We start from the raw sequence: 22,377 nt of genomic DNA, 5'->3' as shown, positions 1-22,377 counted from the left end.
TGTTTGTCACCCAACTGTTTGATGCCATGTACAGATGTTTGTCACCCACATGTTTGATGCCATGTGCAGGTGTTTGTCACCCACATGTTTGATGCTATGTGCAGGTGTTTGTCACCCACCTGTTTGATGCTATGTGCAGATGTTTGTCACCCACCTGTTTGATGCCATGTGCAGATGTTTGTCACCCACCTGTTTGATGCTATGTGCAGATGTTTGTCACCCACCTGTTTGATGCTATGTGCAGATGTTTGTCACCCACCTGTTTGATGCCATGTGCAGATGTTTGTCACCCAACTGTTTGATGCCATGTACAGATGTTTGTCACCCACATGTTTGATGCCATGTGCAGGTGTTTGTCACCCACATGTTTGATGCTATGTGCAGGTGTTTGTCACCCACCTGTTTGATGCTATGTGCAGATGTTTGTCACCCACCTGTTTGATGCCATGTGCAGATGTTTGTCACCCACCTGTTTGATGCTATGTGCAGATGTTTGTCACCCACCTGTTTGATGCCATGTGCAGATGTTTGTCACCCAACTGTTTGATGCCATGTACAGATGTTTGTCACCCACATGTTTGATGCCATGTGCAGGTGTTTGTCACCCACATGTTTGATGCTATGTGCAGGTGTTTGTCACCCACCTGTTTGATGCTATGTGCAGATGTTTGTCACCCACCTGTTTGATGCCATGTGCAGATGTTTGTCACCCACCTGTTTGATGCTATGTGCAGATGTTTGTCACCCACCTGTTTGATGCCATGTGCAGATGTTTGTCACCCACCTGTTTGATGCCATGTGCAGATGTTTGTCACCCACCTGTTTGATGCTATGTGCAGATGTTTGTCACCCACCTGTTTGATGCCATGTGCAGGTGCTTGTTGTCAGCATCCCCAGATTCAGCATCCATGGCTTCCTGCAGCAGCTGGTTGACAATCTCCTGTGACCGTGTGTTTTCACTGCCGCCTTCAGCACACAGAACAAAAAGAATGAAGACCGAAACAGTTCAGTAGTCAATACCAAAACTTGGTAGACTAAAACAAGTAATTCATGAGGGAGTTGGTAACTAAGTGGTTAATGTGTTCACTTGTTAAGCTGAAGAGTTGGGTTCAATTCTCCACATGGGTACAATGTGTGAAGCCCATTTCTGATGTCCAAAGATAAGACATGACACTATATTAAAATACATATAAAGTCATTGTAATCAATCAGTTATCTTTTGGTATCTTGCCATGTTTAAGCTTGCTCTTTATTGCATCCATCAATGACAAGATATTTATATAATTTGAAAGGTACTCACAAAAGTCAGTGAGTTATTTAATGGTCCTCAAACAAAAACATTTTCCTGACATTCTTACTATAGTCTGTTTGCAGTGAAAACGTACCAATGAATTTCACTTTAAACAAAAAAAAGTAATAATAGCGATTCGAAACTACGATCGCTTGTTAAACAACTTTTATCCTAAGTTGAATAAAATTCTGAGATTTTAATGTTCAATTGGCAAGGTAAAGTTATGAGGATTCACAATCTCAATTTCACTTTATTTGATTTACTTTTTTGTTTAAGGTGAAATTCATCTGTACGTTTTCACTGCAAACAGACTATAAAGGAAACAATAAAATATTGTACCCATGCCCTAAGTTCAATTGTCAATAAGTCGCAGAAATCTGTTAACACCATCAGTCACGACAAAGAAGGAAGTCCATTGTCTGTCATGTGACTGCTATGCATGTATTTTGGTTGTATCTGACATTTAATTATGACAGTTTGGTTCATGGTATCGGACTGGTTCTGGTTTCCAATGTTTGTTGACCATTGTGAGTGCCTGAATGTTGACTCATAGAATGTTGTCAGCAATATTCAAGCTATACATCTGCACGTACACAAGCACAAGCAAGATAAACAGGTGGTTGACAGCATCAGATTCATACCATCTGGATACAAGTAGTTAGTAATGAAATATTGTTTGTGCCACATCAGTTACTTTGCAGCTATTCACAGCAAAAAATGGATACACTATCAATCAATAAACCAGGTCACACATTTGAACTGTCTAATCTAATCATCTAGTCCACCGTTACGCCAAGCAAGTGGTCCTGGAGTTCAGGGACTAGATTTTCGAAGCTCTCTTAGCGCTACGATAGTCGTAACTGCCATACATTAACATTAACTTACGACGATCTTAGCTCTAAGAGAGCTTCAAAAATCTAGGCCCTGGGGTTCTGGTCTCTGGTCCGCAAAGCAATATTATGATTGAATATTGAATTCTATGAATAAGCATAGGTGTTAATAATCATCTTAGCGCTAAGATTGCTCTGTGTACGAGGCCAAGTTCAGATTCAGGACTTAACATATTCAGCCAAATACAGACTTACAGGGGAGACTTTCTGAATTTGTCCCAGTAGCTGACTTTGTTGGGTTCTGTTCCAGGTGACCACGAGTGATGTCGCCGAGGTCGGCGTAAGTGGGATGGGTGGAAGAGACTGATGGCATCATGATCAAAACACAGGAACTGTACAATGAATCTACGATGCATCTTGGCAGTTTGGGTCTACACAAACTAATCTTCAAAAACAATTCAGTCTCAGGTGACAACTCCAATAAAATCCAATATGGTTCAGTTCACAATGTCCTTACTCGATGTAGGGTCTACATCCACAATATCAATACTAATCTGTTGTACAGATGATTTATTATCTCTCGTGTTCCTTTTCAATGACAGTTGTAAGTGAAAGAATCATCATTCAGAAAGGTTCAGGTTATCCAGTAAGATCCAATGAAAGTCAAACTTACGATAATATACCATGATGACAACATGTTCAACACTGAAATCATGTTCTCATAATGAATTACAAGACTTCATCCAGCAGCTTTGTTTACAAACATCCTGTGACATAAATCCAATTCAGAAATATTACTATGTTGCTGGACACAAATAGAATCCAACCAGTGAACTTCAGGAAACAAGACAAAGATGTTGAACAAACAATTATCAAAGGTTCACAATGTTAACACCAAATTCAAGATGGCGACACAATTATAGTTCAGACGTCAATACTGTAATAAGACATCTTCAGATGTTGAACAACTGTAATCCTGGCTTCAACTAAACATTCCAAACACAACCAGAATATCCTTCAGGGATATTTGAGCATGCTGCCAAGGCAATGCCCAAATCAAAAGTATCACAAATCCAGCCAATTAAGAACACATCAAGCCAATCCTCCAGCCAGACAAACAGAATGACGTATAGATGCTCCACCAATATTGGTGTCTCCCTTCCATATAACCTACTAACCCAGCTGTGACCAAATCGATAACCATTCTAGGGAAATATGCCATGTGATACGTTTATTATACCATACTACTCTGGCATATATCAACTGTTCAACCATGGAATCAATCTATTGTATTGGTAATCAATGATGCAACAAAGCTACTGATGCTTGTCAACTGTTTGAAATGTACAACCTGTTACCTTCCACCTATACTATAACTGTAACAAGAGTATATATTTTTATTGGCTCGACACTGAAATATGCCTTTGCTATTTCAATCAATATGTTAATGTTGTGCATTCACTGTGAATATGATGCCAAGCAGTATGTATTAAACATGAATCCAATTATGTTTTTCTCTAAACAGATGATTTACTTTCAAAGTAAAAACATAAGCTTTTTTTATCCTAAGTATTTCCATAGATGATTATCTTCAAATATTTTGAAAGGTTCTTCATGCTTCACTCTCCTGATTTTGCGAGCCCAACAAAACTATGTTAAAACATAAGCATAAATAATATATTTTACCATATGTAGACATTGAAATATATTGACATGAAGTAAACCAGTATGGCTGACATGATTCATAATCACAATCCTGTTCACATTTCAAACTCTATATGTCAATATGGTAACAAAAGCCACAAAACTGTCAATTGCTGAGCTAGGACCAAAGGACCTAAATGATAATGCCAGAGACGTCCTCGGTGGTGATATCTCTCTGAGATAGTGATTAGCAAACACCATGTTAGGCGTAGGTGGATGCCCTGATTTCCATGGGGATTTGGATGCTGTTGAGTGGTCCAGTCCTGCTGCCTTATAGCCCAGAAAATGACAGTTCTTATCCATATTGATATGGTGGCACGAGAGACTTCTGTCTGATGTGGTAGGCTTATAACGGGATGAACAATCTTCTGAGCCGCATCTTCGCCTTTGTTTTGGAATCCACTCTGCTGGGCATAGAGATAAGTCCAACGTATCTTGAGATCCAAGAATTGAGGATAGCAGGGATGTGAAATAACCCGTCTGGCTGGACCTGGTAGTTCTTATCCCATCTTGATCCCATGCGCTTCGTCTTTGATTTTCATCAAACTGTATCCTCTCATAATCTAGAGCATGAATTTCAGATATTATTCTTGCCGCATAGTTTATAACAGGAAGACTGTTTTCTGTGAGAAATTCAAACGCTGTGGTTCGAATCCTCACTTGTGAGGTGTCGAAAACTACATTCAGATCCCAAGCTGGCGGAATTTCCGCTTTTGGTCCTCCAATCGAAAGCACTTAGTAAGGCCAGTAACTCTGGTGGTTAATTTAACAGCTCTCATAGTCACAGAACTAAGGGCGGCAAGATATGTTGACAATGTCGAGCCTTTTAAATGTTTGTTTTGCCGTAGTAACACACAAATAGTCTGCCACTTGAGGACGCTCGCTGTAAAACTGGTTGCATAATTTTCGAAACTTTTGCCACTTGTCATCGCATAAGTCAATCAGTAAGGCAAGCTTGGTAGAATATCCTCTCTTGTTTGAAACACATTTTAATACAGTCCATTAATACTGAAGTTTGAATACTTGGGCTTCTGTGCACCTGTTTGGTGTGAGGATGTATTAACAGGTTTGGCAGTTCTAGTGCGGGTTGATGTATCTTGTATTAAGGCGGAAAACCACGCCTGTCTGGTGAGTTGAGGCTCCCCATGGGTTGATTTTCTGTAATACTAGAGGGTATTATTGTGAAATGCTTAGATCCCATGCTTGTGGGTCTGGCACTGGTGACACGGTCGCCTGTAGATTGGTTGAACCTTGTGGCAATAGATTCACTCCTTGATTTTCATCTGTGCAAATATCTCTGTATTGAGCATCTTCTGTCGGGCGACGGTAGATGTGGCCGAGAGTGAATATTCTCCGGAATGTGGCATGCTTTGACATGTAGATTTAGATCTTGGATTAATTCAACAGTTGCAAAAGGTTCGGCTAGCTTCCCTTACATAAAAAACGCCACTCGTCGAAGTTGTCGGTATGTATCATCAGTTTCTGTAGAATGTTGCTCCAATGTCTTATGGCGCTGATTACAGCTTTCATCTCTAATGCTATGTGTGAGTTTGCTTTCTAGCTGAGTCCATAACCCTGATAAGCCGTCCGTTGGAGAGATGAGCTCCCCTAACCTTAACGCTCCTCACTTGAATTCTGAAACAAATCCCTTCTGCGAGACATTCGATTTCGGTCCACCATAATAGATGAGGTCTGAGATGTATCGGTAGACTGGAATGGTTGTAGGTCGCCGATGTGTATTGATCGAAGACCTGTAACGGATTTAACCACAATGACTGTCAAGGTCTTGGCTGATGTTAGAAGACCCAGTAAGCTCTGCCATTGCCTAAGTAGCTGTGACAGTAGAGCTGGTGGAATGATCTTGCTGGAAGCCAACGGTCTTCTTGGGACTATACGGTTGAGATTGGTGATAAATCGTGGATTCCTAGTTGCAGATTCTGGCGATGGTACTATATCCGACTTGTGTAAGTTTAATACTAACCATCCCAGCTGTAAGTTAGTAGCTTTAAGGATGTAGTTTAACTTAGTTTGAATGTTGTGGATCTTGATCTACTCTGTGTCCCGTCAAGCCGAGGAAGAACGTTCGTGAGCCCTTTGGACGCATGTAGATAGGATAACAATCGGTTTCATCCTCGAATAACCATGGGGCTACAACAATGGGAGTACTTTCCACTGGTAATGTAACCCCGCCTAGTTTAAACCTACAAGTATTTCCTGGATTCGAATTGGGATGTGCAGATAAGCATCTTGTAATACTGTGTAGTCCATGGGGCTTAATCATTCGTCAGAAGGCGTAGATGTATCATAGTGAACCTGGGTGGTCTGTTTAAGTAAGTCTTGTTGAAGAAGCTCATGTTGTAAATGAGTCTGTATTTCCCCGGAGTTCTTCTGGGTACCAGGAAAACTGGGGAGTAGAAACCTGGTTCGATGTTTCCTTGCTTCATTACTCTCTATGGCCCGCTTGGTTAGGAAGTAAAACCGCCTCTTAACTCTTTAGTAGTTGTTGTGCCTCTACCCTAACTTGTGAGGGTTGACTGTTAGTGGAGGCTTGGCCTGTAGTGGGATAACACGAACTTGCTGAAGAATGTTGAGACATAGGTGTCTTGGTATATTCCCCCAGTTTTCCCAGTGTAGTTGAAGACGCCCACCCACTTGTGACGGTTGTACTGGAACGGGTTAGTGGAAGACTCCAGTCACATCTAACCCGTCTTTCAGCCGCTTATAGTTGGGCGTGGAACCTCTGGTAACTCTGCCTCGCCCTGACCCTCCTCTATAGTTGCCATATGGGCTTACCTTAAAAGAATCTCTTCCCCTGAACTGGCAATCTTTCCGTCTCTAGCGTAGGCCTCGCGGAATTTTCAGATCTCCCTGAGTATCTTTTGTGAAGTCTGTCGGATGACACTGGCTAGGTCCATCGATTTAATCATCAGGACTTCTCTAGAATCCTTTGGTGACTTCTTTGGAGACTGTGTCTATTCCTCCACAAATATGGATGGGGAAGACCACGGGCTGTTTATAGTGGTTTTGCAAAGTCTCACCCCAGTTGCAGGAAGCTTTGACGACGAAGCTAAGGTCATTGCTGAGACAGACGGCCAGATGATTCTTAAAAAACTGCTGGTCCTTCTTTTGCATCAGTAGGGCCGAAGTAAATCATTCTGTTCTTCAGAGGTCGTGGAGGATAAGTATTTATTGTTCTTAGATCTAGGTACTTCGCCATGGTTTCTATCTGAACCAATTATCATCAATCTTGTAGTAGTTCTAGGCATCGCAGCTTATAGTTCTCATCGATGTTCTGGCGCTTTGAAGAAGGGGTTCCATATTGCGCGTGGAGAACTAAATCTGTATGCCTGGAACCTTTTTGTGGCTTTGTTAAATGCTGTAAGGTTCTTGAGGCACCGCTAATCGGGTCGATTGGGGTAGTGTAATAGCATCCAAGCGCTATCTTCTTTCATCAGGATAAGCTGCGATTGCCACTTGAAGGTGAGTCTAGATTATTGACTCCAATATCTTATCTCTGCATCTGAGAAAATAATTCCTCCATCATCTTCCATTCCATCATCATAGGATATAAGAGGTTGTTGCTCTTCTGATGTAGGGCTGTGTGGCTCTCTATCTCTATATCGCTTTGACGCCAGTGGAGCTAGTTGTAGGCTTATGCAGACCTGTGAGGTGATCGACGGGTGGATCGGCGCGAGGATCGCCTTGGTGATCTATATCGATAGGTTGACCTTCTTGGCGCATCTATGAGGGGAAATAGCTTCACTAAGCTCTGTGTAGTCCCTTGTTGATCTTTTTAGATGAAGACCATCTGTTCATGTCCTTCGCGAACGCCGGTCTCCTGGGGAACGATGATATGACCTTCGCCGGGTGGCGGTGGTCTGGCGGATCAGATTCCCCATTATCTGAGTATGACGTACCGGAAGAAGGTGATGATGTTCTCATTTTCGCTGGCTAGTTGTGTATCTGGGTCCTTCGCCGAGGTGGTCTGTGACTTCCTTCAAGGCTGCTTTGTCGGCAAGCTACGAAGATGGTGCCCCTGGGGTGCTGTTCACGCTGGAGCCTTCGCCGTTGCTCGGACCCTGGGATGGCTGCTTCTCCAGTCTATAGTGGCCTTCCATCATAATCATGATCTGATTCTATAAGATCGCTGGGATGATCTGCTAAAGTAGATGGTGCCCTTTCTGCTGTAAGTTAGCGTGAGCATCGCACATCAGTGTAGAGGCATCAGGCTGCTTTGTTGATCTCGCTGACGCCACTAGATGCTTATGTCGGCGATGATAGGCTGGTCATCAGAGGCCTAATTCTAAGCGCTGGAACGATCTCGCCTGGAGAAAGTATGACTTCAGATTTCCTTTGGCGCTGCCCTGGGAATGTGGCATGACTTTGACTGGATGTCTGGAGAGGTCGGGTTTTAGAGGTGACGGACTGCATCCCACGCCCCTCTTCCCATGGGGGTCTCATCACTGACAGCAGTTGACTGGATGGGCAATCTGGACGTTGACACCTAGTTTGCGACCTATCTGCAATTCAAGACGCGAAAGATGGTATTTATCAAAGGCAGAATTGGTTAAATTCTATGCAGTAATCAGTAACGTGAGTCAAACGCTAATTGTACAACTAGGGCATACCGCATGATCAGCGGAAAACGCAATTCAACAATAGTACAGTTTTTCATCAATGTAAAACTAGCTGGAACAATCAATGAACTCACGCGGAATAAACAGTAGAAATAATGACACTATTAATGGAAGGAGGATTAGCTATACCTTTATAGTAAACTGGTAAAAGGTGCGAAAAACCAAAGGATATAGTGTGTAAGGAGACACAGGCGCCTCACATCCTGTAGAAGGGTGGCGACACTCGTTCCCGCCACGGGCAGGGGAGGTAACCGGGTGAGTACCAATTAGTGATTTTACATTGCTCATATGGTGGGAACATACTGATGTCTTGTCAAGATCAATTCAAAGAATGTGGGAAAACTTAAAGGATTTTGTACAAAGATACTGAGAATACTTGTGTTAAAGAAGGATGCATCAGACCTCTATATAGGTACACATATTTATACATTGTTAAAGACATCATACTCCATAGTTTCAGTACCAGGAATTGCAGATCTTGCGATGGTACTAAGTGGAAGCACGTGTAAGTTTACTAACCATCCCAGCTGTATGTCGCTGCTGTGGATCAGTATCCCGTCGTCGAAATTCGGTTTAGATTATCATAAGTGAATAACCATGGGGCTGATGCATCTGATAGGTGAAGGTCACACCATCTTGTAGATCATTTATAGACAAGAAGCTCATGTTGTAAATGAGTCTGTATTTCTCCTTGGAGTTCTTCTTGGGTACTAGGAAAACTGGGGAGTAGAAACCTGGTTCGATGTTTCCTTGCTCTATTACTTCTATGGCCTGCTTGGTTAGGAGTAATGTAACCGCCTCTCTTAACTTTAGTAGTTGTTGTGCCTCTACCTCGAACTTGTGAGGGTTGACTGTTAGTGGAGGCTTGGCCTGTAGTGGGATCTGAAATCAGCGTTGAAGAAGAATGTTGGAGACATAGGTGTCTTGAAGTATTCCCCAGTTTTCCCAGTGTAGTTGAAGGCGTCCACCCACTTGTGGTCATTGACCCTCCTCTATATTGCCATATGGTGAAAAGAATCTCTTCCCCTGGAACTGGCAATCTTCCTGTCTCTAGCTCTTTGTAGGCCCGTGAATTTAGATCTCCCTGAGTATCTTTGTGAAGTCTGTCGAATGACACTGGCTAGCGTGTCCATCGATTTAATCATCAGGACTTCTCTAGAATCCTTGGTGACTTCTTTGGAGACTGTGTCTATTCCTCCGTGGATGGTAGGGGAAGACAGGGGGCTGTATATAGTGGAGCTGGATTCTCACCCCAGTTGCAGGAAGCTTTGGCTGACGAGCTAAAAGGTCGTGCTGAGACAGGCGTCAGATGATCTGTTAAAACTCCTTCTTTTGCATCAGTAGGGCCGAGTAAATCATTCTGTCAAGAGGTGGAGTGTTCAGAAATCTGGAGATAAGTCATTTATTGTTCTAGATCTATTTGGACTAGCCCGAAGAAGAACATACGCCTGTCATGGTTTCTATCTGGACCAATTTCCGATCATCAATCTTGTGTACTTGTTCTTGGCATCGGAGATCAGCTTATAGTTTCTCATCGATGTCTTGCTTTGAAGAAAGGTTCCATATTATCTGCGTGGAAACTGCTTGGCTGAGTTTAGCAGATGTAGCGTCTGAACCTTTGGGCTTTGTTAAATGCTGTATCTAGGTTCTGAGGTACTACCGCCCTGTCGAGGTGGTGGGTATTAGTGTAATAGCATCTCGTCATCTTCTTTCATCAGATAAGTCTAGCTTATTGCCACTCTTGGAAGGTGATGAAGAGATCTAGATTAATGACCATCCAATATCTTGTATCTGCATCTGAGAGTATTCCCTCCATCATCTTCCATTCCATCATCATAGATAAAGTTTGTTGCTCTTCTGATGTAGGGCTGTGTGGCTCTATCTCTATATCGTTTGGCAGCTTGTGGAGATCTAGTTGTAGAGCTTAGTGTGCAGACACTGTGAGTGTCGGCGTGGTAATTGTCCCGGCGAGGTGATAAATCTTGGTGATCTATATCGATAGGGTTGACCTTCTTGGCGATCTATGAGGGACTGATAGCCTTGTGAGAAGCTCTTGTGTAATCCCTTGCTGAGTCTTTTAGATATGAAGGCGATCTGGAGTTCAGGTGTCAGCCAGCGAGCGCCGGCTTAGAAGCTTCGTTATCGTCGGTCTGGGGAGCAATGACCTTCGATGAGGAAACTGCGTGTGGTCTGGTGATCCAGATTCCATAATACTGAGTTATCACAAGATGCTGTTTTATTGTTTTATAATCATGGCAAACCAAAAAGTCAAGCGCTGAAAGGCGTGGTACCCACTAGGGCATGCATGGCGGAGGTAGGAAGAAGGATACTAGCTTAATGTAGCAGCTATTTGTGCTTTAATAGTGCAGGAAGACCAGTGCATCCAGTTGGATATTAGTTGAGTCTCGGAAATTACATCTGATGAGTTCCTCAACAGAGTGTCACACCCAAAACCTGGGTTCAATTAGTGGAGACCACTGTGATATTTGTAGAATATTTTTAAAAGCAGCAACAAAAGATGACTCGCTCACTCTGGCCCATGATCTTCGATTAATACTTATGTATAATGGGAAGGGACTTGTGCACATAAAAAGAAGAGATGTGTGATGAATATTCTTCTTTGTAACATTTATGTATGTCTTATTCACATCATAATAACTTGAATAAGGTGAGTGGTCGAGTATGGTTTTACGCGGCTTTAAGCAATATTCCAGCAATCTCATGCAAGGGACACCAGTAATGGGCTTCACACGTTGTACCATTGTGGGGAATTGAACCCAAATCACTAAGCTACCCCACTGCCCCCCATAATCAGACGACTCTGACTATGCATTGTTCTTACTTATTTCACTTTTAACATGTAACTATCAGTGAAGTTTTATTGTGATTATTGTTGATCTCACTTATTCCAGATCCGTGAAGGTCCGGGTTAAAATGAGCCTTCAGGTAACCCATGCTTGTCGCAAGAGGTGACTAATGGGATCGGGTGGTCAGGCTCTCTGGCTTGGTTGACACATGTCATCGGTTCCCAATTATGCAGATCAATGCTCATGCTGTTGATCACTGGATTGTCTGGTCCAGACTGGACTATTTACAGACCTCCTCCATATAGCTGGAATATTGCTGAGTGCGGCATAAAACTAAACTCACTCACTCCAGCAATATGCCTAAGGTCTGTAAATAATGGAATCTAGATCTGGTATACAATGATTGATATTATCAGTAAAGTCACACAGTCACCTTATGTTGATACAAAATCAACAGGTCACCTACCCTGACCATCCAATCAGCCTACCAGGTTTTCCACAACACACAGAATGAGTGTTCAGTACACACAAATAAAGAGAATGGATGCAGAACTCCCCCTTCCCCCATCCCATTCCCATCATTATTAAGCATAATTTTATATTTTTATGTACAAGGTTGCTAACCACCCTAGTGCATGTGTACAAAACTGATGACCCACCTACCTCCCCAGAACAAAATGGATGAACACACACACACACAAACACACCCATCATCAGGCATGCAGACTAGTCCTGAGATGAACTCACCCATCAAAGTAGGTAGCGGTTCCAGGTAAACTGTCCCAGTGAGCTGTCTCTCACTGTTGCTATAATCCTAATTTCCCTATCAGTGTCACACATGTTCACCAATCTACCCAGTTCACAGTCTAAGTAAACTAAGACTGTATTATTCATTACACTGCTATACTGAGTCTAACAAACCCTAGTACAAGGTAGCGTCAGCTAACCTCTTGGTATAGCAATGTAACGTATAATACTGAGCCTAAGTTTAATTAGACTGATCCAGTTCACCAATCATTGTCAATCATTATATGATACCTCAGAACAATATTCATCAATTTTCAGAGATCACATTAATAATCAATTTAATTCAAATGATGATATATATAAAGGTAATGGAATTCTATCAGTCACAAATGCTATCATGGCAAATGCACAAGTACATGTGGAGTTTGTTCAAAATAAGCATGGTTGTGAAAATCCAGAACCAACGACCATGTAGAGGGTTGGCACAATAAGTTGAGAAAGATCATGGCCTCGCCTCATCCCAACCTGTACAAGATCATCAAGGTTTTCAAGATCAAGCAAGGCCACACAGAAGCAACAATCCTTAAACCTCAACATGATTGAAGTGAAAGTATCGCAACTTGGAAGATACCCAACATCTAGAAACCTGCCACCCCTTTTGTCCCAAATGTTGAGAGATCAAGAACCCTGTACAGGCTGCTGAGTGAGTGAGTGAGTGACTGAGTTTGGTTTTACGCCGCTTTTAGCAATATTCCAGCAATATCACGGCGGGGAACACCAGAAATGAGCTTCACACATTGTACCCATGTGGGGAATCGAACCCGGGTCTTCGGCGTGACGAGCGAACGCTTTAACCATCAGGCTACCCCACTGCCCCTACAGGCTGCTGAGAACCAGTTCTTACCCTGAATCCCCACTGGTTGGTAACCATGGTAACATCTGCCCTGTTCTCTAAGAAACACAACGTAAGGAACACTGTACACTCACCCATGACCGGAGTCTGGTTTTCCTTCAACAGGATAAGGTAGCGGCTTTTGGTCTTGTAGTAATCGGCTTCCAGTTTTGCATAGTTTCTAGAATATGAAACAGATCTTGGTCAACATATGACAATAGTGTACTTATATCAGAGAGCACATCAATGCTGCTTTCACTGCATGTAGTAAGAAAAGAATATTTTAAATTACCTCAACATAAACACTTACATGAGTATCCCTTCCACAATAAATTTCCACAAAATCATTAACAAAATAGAAGAGACAAAACCCTTTCCACATTCTTAAGAAATCTCTGCTACAAGCAGAGTCGAATGTACAATTGTGATTATATCATCAGCAGCTATTTGTTTCAGCAGTATTACAGCTGTATGATGTTGTTTGTATAAAAATCAGGTCTGGACCAGACAATACAGTGATTGCCACCATGCAGGAATAATTCAGGAATCTATGGTATAAGTCAAAACAGGGAATTGCATCGGACATCATTTTTGTCACTGTTGCATCAAATTCGAAATGTCCTCCACATGCCTACCATCAAACTTTTTGAAAAGAGGCCTTTACTGAGGCCTTCAATGTTATAACCTTGATCAAAATAACTTCGGAATGATGTTCTTTGAAACAAACGAGTAAAATACGTTTGAATCACCTGCATGAAGTTATTATATAATTCTAATCTATTACCCATTAAAAAAAACAGTGATACAATCATCCCAACATGCACAAAGTACACTGAGGTTCCGTGAAGAAACCTGATAAATATACTATTCACACTTTGCTAAGGATCAAATCACTGATTCAACAGAAAACTATGATATGGGGTATAATGTGGTTTACACATATCTATGCTTATTGTAAGCATATATCCTAGATTTCAGTATGTCACTGCATCTTGTGGATCCCATACTTGCTATTTTGACAGGTGGTGTGTACTTGTCAATGACTCGTTCTATGATTTGCAAAATGGTTGATTGGTGCCATGACAACCAGTTTTATGGTTACTCATGTATCAAGTGCATAGGGTTAGATTAAAGTGGCTGTTTGCCTAAAGAGGGGTTACCGTATCATTATATATCTAGTTTTAAATGGATACAATTTCAAATTATAAATCTATGTTTAAGTAAAGTTGGGAATTTTTGTGATCCTTAGCAAAGTGTGAGTAGTATAATAGCAGACTTGAGGAAGGAAAATACCACGACATTCCGGTGGTACATGATGAAAACTAGGGTAGCTGTTGCCATATTCTGGCGGAATTTAAAAATCCAGTCTGGATCATGCCAACCAGTGGTTGACAGCGCGTGGGGGTGGGGGTGCGGTGAGGCGAGGCGGGCGAAGCGAGGCGAGGCGAGGCGAGGCGAGGCGAGGCTAGGCTTCAGTCTGGGCTAGTACAAGCAGCCGCACATATACATACACACGCATGCACGTCGTCATATGAGCGAAATATTCTCAAGTACGACGTAAAACCCAATTTCACCTCACCTCCCCTATAATTTCAAAGTGGCTATAGTTGGTCAGATGTGCATGGGTACTTGGGACCGATTCTGTCCTAGAATGGTACTCACATAAGTAGCATCTTCTCTCGAGCCTCGTCATTTTGCCGCAGTTGATTCAACTCCAGTATTTCTTTGGTGAGGAATTTGTTCTGTAGCTCATATGCATGGCAAGAATCCTACTCAAGGAGAAGAACGTTCAGAATATTACCAGAACATTAGAATCCTTACCAGTTTCCATTTTTCTATAAAATAACTGACACTTCACTATAGCTCACCTTGATAGGAAGTCAACAGTTTAAAATCCAAACAAAGACAGGTGCTCACTGATATTCATTGTTTTCTGCATTTGATGAATAAACTAACACTCACAATTTAATGATTTGAACAATACAAAACAGCAACAAAAGAAGAAACACAGCCATGCCAAAGTTTAACTTTCTAAGCCAAATATGCTTTCAGAGAGAACTTAAGAGCATGGACAAAATTTAAAATATTGGAATAGATGGAACAACACAATCACATTTCATTACATTCAGAACAAGAGTAATGAACAGATTATTTTGGTGGAGGATCGAATTTGACCATCATGAAAAGTTTGGGGTGTCAATATTGGTTTGAAAAAGCATGTGCAATTTCTGCTTCATAGTCCACTTTGAGGAAATGCACAGCGAGAGAATTTAGAAGCTTGATCAGAGTGTCAAGGTCAAATCTATATGATCAGAAAGACACACGAACATATGTGTTGAGCTACACAAGCAACAACACAGCTATAACATTTCATTACATTTGAAACAAAACTTGGTAGGTAATGGGCCAAAAAAGGTTTATCAACATGGCTGCTGTGGTGGCCATTTTGAAAAATCCAAATGGAACATACTGGACAAATTTGAGTTTCATTGGTGGGATACAAGTATAAGATGTTTCTGTTAAACTGTGTAGGTACGACACAGGATGAGAGAAAACATACAAACTGGCCCAGATTTAAGCTCACTTGAGTCTGCATCATATGTGCTTAAAGTCTGTGATAAACACAAGAAATATGGGAAGCTGTGTAACTATTTGCTCCAAAAGTATTTGGGATGGAATTTTAACAAACAAGATAACACACAAACACTAAAAATTGTCATCACCCATTGAAAGAGTAAACATATTAAAGAAAACAATGTTAGATTTCATTTCATCTAATTACATCAACCAAGAGCTATCTTAAAACTTGTTGATGCACTATGCAGGCATTGCAAATAAAAGTCCATGACAAATCCATTTAAATAATCATAAGAAATCTCTATGTGAGTCTAAATACATGCAAAGGCATGTCAATTATTAACCTAATGATAAAAATAGGGAATTACATCAGACAAGATGATTGTCACATTAAAAGTAATGAGTGGAGGACCCACATATCAACGACAAACTGTTTTGAAAGCTTTACTGTTTACTACAAGCATGAATATTGTAACCTGATTGAACAACTTTTGAGCAACAGTAAATAATGCTCATAAAAACTAATGAAAAAAACATCACCTTACCTTTAATGTTTCTAACTCTTTGGTATTGGGAACTATCACAGGCGCTGTGGGCAACGTAGGACTAGGTTCGGGAGACACAGAGTTTTGTCCTTTGCCTTTTTCCAGTTCATATATTTGATTGGTGAGCTTCATGATGATCTGGGCTTTGACTTCCAACATGTCCTGGTACATGACGAGCTGTTCCCGCTGTGTCTTCAGCTCTGTTTCCTGAATCCTGTAATTCACAACATAGTCTGTGAATAAAACATTTCCAGAGATACTGATCAGATCAAAAAAATCTTTTAGTACAAAATCAATGGATGAAATCTTCAAAGAGGAAAAGGCAAAAGGACAAAACCTCTGACAAGGTCAGCTGACTGAAATAAGACAACATGGTCAATGGACAAAATTGTTTTGAAATGACATGACATGGTAAAACCCATCTTAGTGAATGAGTGAGTGAGTTTAGGTTAACGCCACACTCAGCAATAGTCCAGCTATATGGCGTCTGTAAATAATTGAGTCTGGACCAGACAATCCAGTGATCAACAGCATGAGCCTAAATCTACGCAATTGGGATACGATGGCATGTGTCAACCAAGTCAGCGAGCTTGACCACCCGATCCCGTTAGTCACTTCTTACGGCAAGCATGGGTTACTGAAGACCAATTCTAACCCAGATCTTCACAGGTTAAACCCATCTAAGAGGAACAGTTTCAAGGGAAAAACCAGAGGAGACAGGGTAAATGGTGTATATATTCTATTAGAACGGAAAAGGAGGGAATCCTTCTTGCATGCAATGGACAAAGGAAATCGTTCTTGGTAGACATGGTCATCAATTGGTCAATTCTTGGATGATATTCACAGTGTATAAAATATTCCAAAAAGACAAGGCATATTGACAAAACCCTCCATGTGTGGAAGGAAAATGTACAAAATCTTCCCTCAAGACATGACCGAAAATATTTCTAGGGAACAGATAGCACTATGATCGTTTTTTAATGAGGTTCATAACTTATCAAGATACATTTGTATAGAAGAAATGCAAATTTCTTTCTTTTATAAAGAAATGCCACTAATGATAGGCTTCATAAACAATTTGCAACATATATCATGTGAGGTGAGGTGAAATTTGGTTTTTCGTCGTGCTTGAGAATATTTCGCTCATATGACGACGTCCATGCGTATGTGTATGTGTGGCTGCTTGTACTAGCCCAGACTTAAGCTGGTTTTATAGTGCTAGTACACTGAGATACCATGCTGCAGTGAAGCATGAATACCCCACTCAGACACATTATACTGACTCCAAGCCGACCAATCCTTGTTGTACCCATTAATGCCGAGCGCCAGGCAGGGACCAACAAGTACCATATTTTAACGTCTTTTGGTATGATGCGCCGGGGATCGAACCCACGACCTTCCGCTCTCCAGGCGGACGCTCTAACCACTACACCACGGAGGCAGTTACACATATATCATGATATCTGTTATATGTAATGTTACAAATAACATTATTCGCATAAGGTGTTGTACTATGTCAGACACAGTTGTTGGCTCATGATGAAATTAATATGTCTTGATTCATACAATAATAGGGTATGTTTCATGAGATGGTGAGATGGTGACAAAACATTATGTATCCAAAGTGTAATTTATGAATAGTGTCTCTCAGTTTCATTGAACTTATAATTAGACAGTCTATGAATCGGTCATGATACTTAAAAACATGAGACAAATATAAGGACAAAACATGATACTGTGATACAAGCTCCAGGCACTGAACAAGGAAGTACACCATCTGCCACCGAGGGACTACAGATATCAACATGGACTGCTTGTGACAATATAATACACGCAATACCAGAAGAAACAGATACCAGCAACATATGTCCACCTTCAGCAGTACTGGATGTTTGCTAAGTGTGTTCAATGCCACATGACTGACTGACTGACTGAGTTTTGGTTTTACGCCGCTTTTAGCAATATTCCAGCAACATCACGGCGGGGACACCAGAAATTGGCTTCACACATTGTACCAATGTGGGGATTCGAACCTGGGTCCTCTGCGTGACGAGCAAACGCTTTAACCACTAGGCTACCCCACTGCCCCCAATGCCACATGAAGCAATATTCCAGCTATATGACGACAGTCAGTAAACCAGGTAATACACTGACTGACTCTACAAGCATTGATCTACCAAACTGGGATATGATGGCATGCATAAACCAAGTCAGCAGTTCGGGACCCATTCCCTTTCCAGCCTCTTACTACAAGACTGGGGCACTGAAGACCAATCTGAGTGAATGAGTGAGTTTAGTTTTACGCCGCTTTTAGCAATATTCCAGCAATATCATGGCGGGGGACACAAGAAATGGAATTCACACATTGTACCCATGTAGGGAATCGAACCCGGGTCTTCGACATGAAGAGCGAACGCTTTAACTACTAGGCTAGCATGCCGCCCTGAAGACCAATCATAACCTGGATCTCCAAGTGCCATCAAGCTAGATCACATATCAATACTTATGACAAGAGTCCAGTCCTGACACCTCAAACATGTCTACCTCAGAGCAGTCAGAAATCTATCTGCACATGTTAAATAAACTAGTAAATAAAACTGATGAACACAAATTTTATTTGTAAGCAGCAAAAACAACTACAGATTGAAAGGAAACATTATAAAATACTTGATTTCATATAAAAATATAAAGCTGTACTGAATAAGATTTACGATTGGTTGACTGATACAAATATCGAAATGTACTCACTTATTCAGCGATGATATCAAAATACTCCAGAGAACATGATGCATGCTTTCTTGACAAGATTGCTATTTCTATGTACCATCTAATTCTACTAGAGGTGAATTACAGGCTAACATGTCCATAAACAACTGAATTGCTAACAACCAAAACACAAAAATAAGTAGTTTATGAACTCATAAAAATATTAATAAAATATAAACAATTCACCAAAATAAATGACTTTTGATCCTTTTGACAGATACGAAATTCTCATGTCTGCACAGGAATACCACAAAAATAGAGAGGAACACAATACCCTTCACTGAAAAATGTTTACTTACTTAGTGACGTGCATCTGTAAACATGCCATTCAGCAATCAAATCATCAAGTGACGAACAATAGTTTTACTTTGAAACATCTTTATCATTCCGATGCAAATAAATATTATACACTGCATGCATGACATGCATCATGAGATAAAAACTCATATCATTCTACTCATTTAATCATGATCATGCATACAATTCATATATCATGTTCATGATATGTTTGATATATGTAACTCAATCACAGTATGCACGATTCATAACATCAAGGATTTATCCAGGAATTCAAAATTGGCAGTCAAATTATAAAACAGAAATTATTTTGTTAAAAACTGGTACATATTTTAAAAGTCAATTTTTAAAAAAAAGCAGAAGTTGTCAACAAATGGTTAGCATTGAATTTTAACTTTATATACTATATTATATTGTTGAGAATAAGCAATAAAGCATCTTTCTCTCCACTGTGCCAGTAATCAGTTACACGACTATAACAGCGTGAATGAGGACATGTTTAATTCCGATGTGGAATTTTTATTCACTGCCAACTATGAGCTGAATACCTACCTCTGTGTAGGTCTGGAAAAATCCAAGCATTGTATTACTGACATATGCAACTCAATAATGATACAGGCAATTCATCAGAATGTAGTGATATGGAACTCTTTCATGAAATAAACATGATTCTTTAGTGATATGTTAAACACATGCATGATAGCAACAATTCTTTCATGAAATATGCATTTCATGCATGACATGTGCAACTCATCAATGATATAAAGATGGGATAATAGGGAACATGTAAACTTATTACATAACATGTTTAATACATATAATTAATAAAAATCAAAGTTACTCAACATGTTGAGCAAAATGTACACCACTATATAGCTGGGCCTAGATTTTATGAAGCTCTCTTAAAGCTAAGATAGTCATAAGTTAATGTTAATGTATGGCACTTACGACTATCTTAGCACTAAGGGAGCTTCGAAAATCTAGGCCCTGAATAGTAGTTCTTGGTACATACAAGTTTGATGTCATACTCCTGATTCTCTTTGTGGAAGTTCCCTTTTTTCATCCATCTTTATTCATGACAAACTAACATGACACATGACAACCACAGGGATACACGTGGGCAACATGACAGGGAATGCTTACTTCACCATCTTGCCTTTCCTGAAAACAGCCGGACATTTACAGGAACTGCGTCATACAGTTTACACAGGAGATATCAACTAGTACAAAGTACTAGTATGTAGTATGTAGATTGAATCAATGTGGTGTATATAAAGACTATGTTAATATATGTATACTCTTGAACTGAATATGCTTCAATAGTTCCAGTCTCAGTGTATCTTTTGGTATAACATGTGATTATGTATTTGACGTTTAGATATTTGACATTTAAATGTATCTAGATTGAATCAATGTGGTGTATATAAAGACTATGTTAGTATATGTATACTCTTGAACTGAATAAAAATATTTGAAAAAACAACAACACTAGTACAAACAGCATGGATATTTGCATGAATACAGTTACTACGCAATTGGGGTTTGATGCTGTGTCTGACAGCAGTCCAGTCAACTCACTGCATGTCAGCTTTATGTTGAAGGAAACCCAAAAGGGTCTCAGAGGTTTACCAGTTTGATGAAACCTACGAGTTTGGTTATGGGGCTGACAAACCTATTATGCACATAATTAGGGAAAAACGGTTCGATCCACAATCATAGTAGTCCAGCTTGACGAAGGGAGGTAACTCTGTACAGCAAACAACAGTGCTTTAGACTCACCTAGCCCAACTCCATGATTGCAGTTTGTGACAATTCAAAATCAGTGAGTGAGTGAGAGCCACACTCAGCAATATTGCAGCTATATGGCGGCAGTCTGTAAATAATCAAGTCTGGACCACACAATCCAGTGATCAACAGCATGAGCATCGATCTATGCAGCTGGGATACGATGACATGTGTCAACCAACTCAGCAAGCCTGACCACCCAATCCCGTCAGACGTCTCTTACGACAAGCATGGGTTACTGAAGATCAATTCTAAACCTGGATCTTCACGGGTTCAAAATCAGTGGTAAATCATATCATATGAAGTGTTGAGAAGTATTCTGGTACTTGTTAACAGTGTCCTATGTATCAAACTACACATTTTTGAGAAACTTGCCAAAAGTTATTACCAGAGGACAAAGAAATCAGATTTCACCAAATCAGTCTGAATGATTGAGCAAGTGTGTGAGCTGGGTTGAATGCTACTTTGAACAGTTTATTAGTTATATCACATAGCATTCAGACGTTCATTGGTAATGTTGGCAAAACCATTGCCAACGCTTTGACAGACATGACGCAAACTGTATCTATGGTAACATAACACAAATGAAAAGAAACCAAACACAGCATGGCTGATAGAGACATGAAATAATGCTTAACTAGATATTCAACTTTACCACAGGCCACGAACAAACAAAGGGACATAACTCTCAAAAAGCTATGAGACTAGAGTCCATTGCTTAAACAAGTCTGTATCAGTCCCTTGACCATAGTATTTTCCCTTCCATCTAGATCTTCCTCTAATGCAAAAACAACAAGACAGTCTAGATATTCCTCTGGTTCAGGACTCCCATCTCACTTGGGTTCCTTTTCAATTCAAATGGAAAATAGAGTAATTTGTTTCCATCAAAATGATATATTACCAGAAATTTATTGTTAGTCTCTGCCTTGCCCTGCCAGGATCTGCTGTTTATTGGTTCAACCTGTTTCCCTGATTATGAGTCGTGTTCTGTCAGCACATCATACCTATCTTTATGAGTTTATTGTTATTAGAAACTTTATCATAGTAGAAAATAACATGCCAAAACACTGTTAATGTTGTAGAGCACACATTCTTGATAGTCATTATTCTGTCATTCTTGCATACAAATGAAATGCAGCTGCCTGGACGTTTGACTTACTTTGTATTTTGTTTGAGTTGTGAGCACTCCTCGTCCATGCTGGACATGCTGTGCCTCATCTCCACGATGTGCTTGTCTCTCTGACGCAGCATCGCATCCCGGTCCTCAAAAGACTTCGAGCCCACTTCTCTCCTAACAAAACAATGTAAAACAATTGAAAACTGTCTAACATAGGAGGTCTCAATCCAACACAAAAATATAATAATAATATAAATACCTGCACTACCCCTAATACAAATGGACAGTGTGTGTCAATTCCCTTAGTACACATAATGTTGATCTACCCCTAATGCTCCTACATGGTGTATATATTGCCCCAGTACACTTACATGTTGTATCT

General features: G+C 40.5%; 1 protein-coding gene across 3 annotated transcripts in view; it reads right to left on the bottom strand.

Annotated features, from left to right (window-relative positions):
• LOC124257183 (TBC1 domain family member 2B-like) overlaps window positions 1-22,377 on the bottom strand; it is a 48,170-nt gene that overhangs the window by 11,573 nt on the left and 14,220 nt on the right. Inside the window, exons 6-11 of one of the 3 annotated variants that reach the window (XM_046691235.1) lie at window positions 22,038-22,169; window positions 20,237-20,254; window positions 16,031-16,244; window positions 14,571-14,677; window positions 13,004-13,089; window positions 855-966 (exon numbers count right to left, since the gene is read on the bottom strand). In XM_046691235.1, coding sequence (XP_046547191.1) covers window positions 855-966; window positions 13,004-13,089; window positions 14,571-14,677; window positions 16,031-16,244; window positions 20,237-20,254; window positions 22,038-22,169 — 669 coding nt within the window. Of the gene's footprint in view, window positions 1-854; window positions 967-13,003; window positions 13,090-14,570; window positions 14,678-16,030; window positions 16,245-19,645; window positions 19,658-20,236; window positions 20,255-22,037; window positions 22,170-22,377 lie in introns of all 3 variants that reach the window. The other 2 variants (XM_046691300.1, XM_046691377.1) reach the window with 2 other exon arrangements.

The sequence above is a fragment of the Haliotis rubra genome, unplaced genomic scaffold (genome assembly GCF_003918875.1).
Source record: "Haliotis rubra isolate DU_JTF1 unplaced genomic scaffold, ASM391887v1 Scf10, whole genome shotgun sequence".
In the NCBI taxonomy this organism is placed as follows: domain Eukaryota; kingdom Metazoa; phylum Mollusca; class Gastropoda; order Lepetellida; family Haliotidae; genus Haliotis; species Haliotis rubra.
The sequence above is the reverse complement of the archived record's forward strand: the minus strand, read 5'-3'. Positions and strand labels throughout refer to the sequence as shown.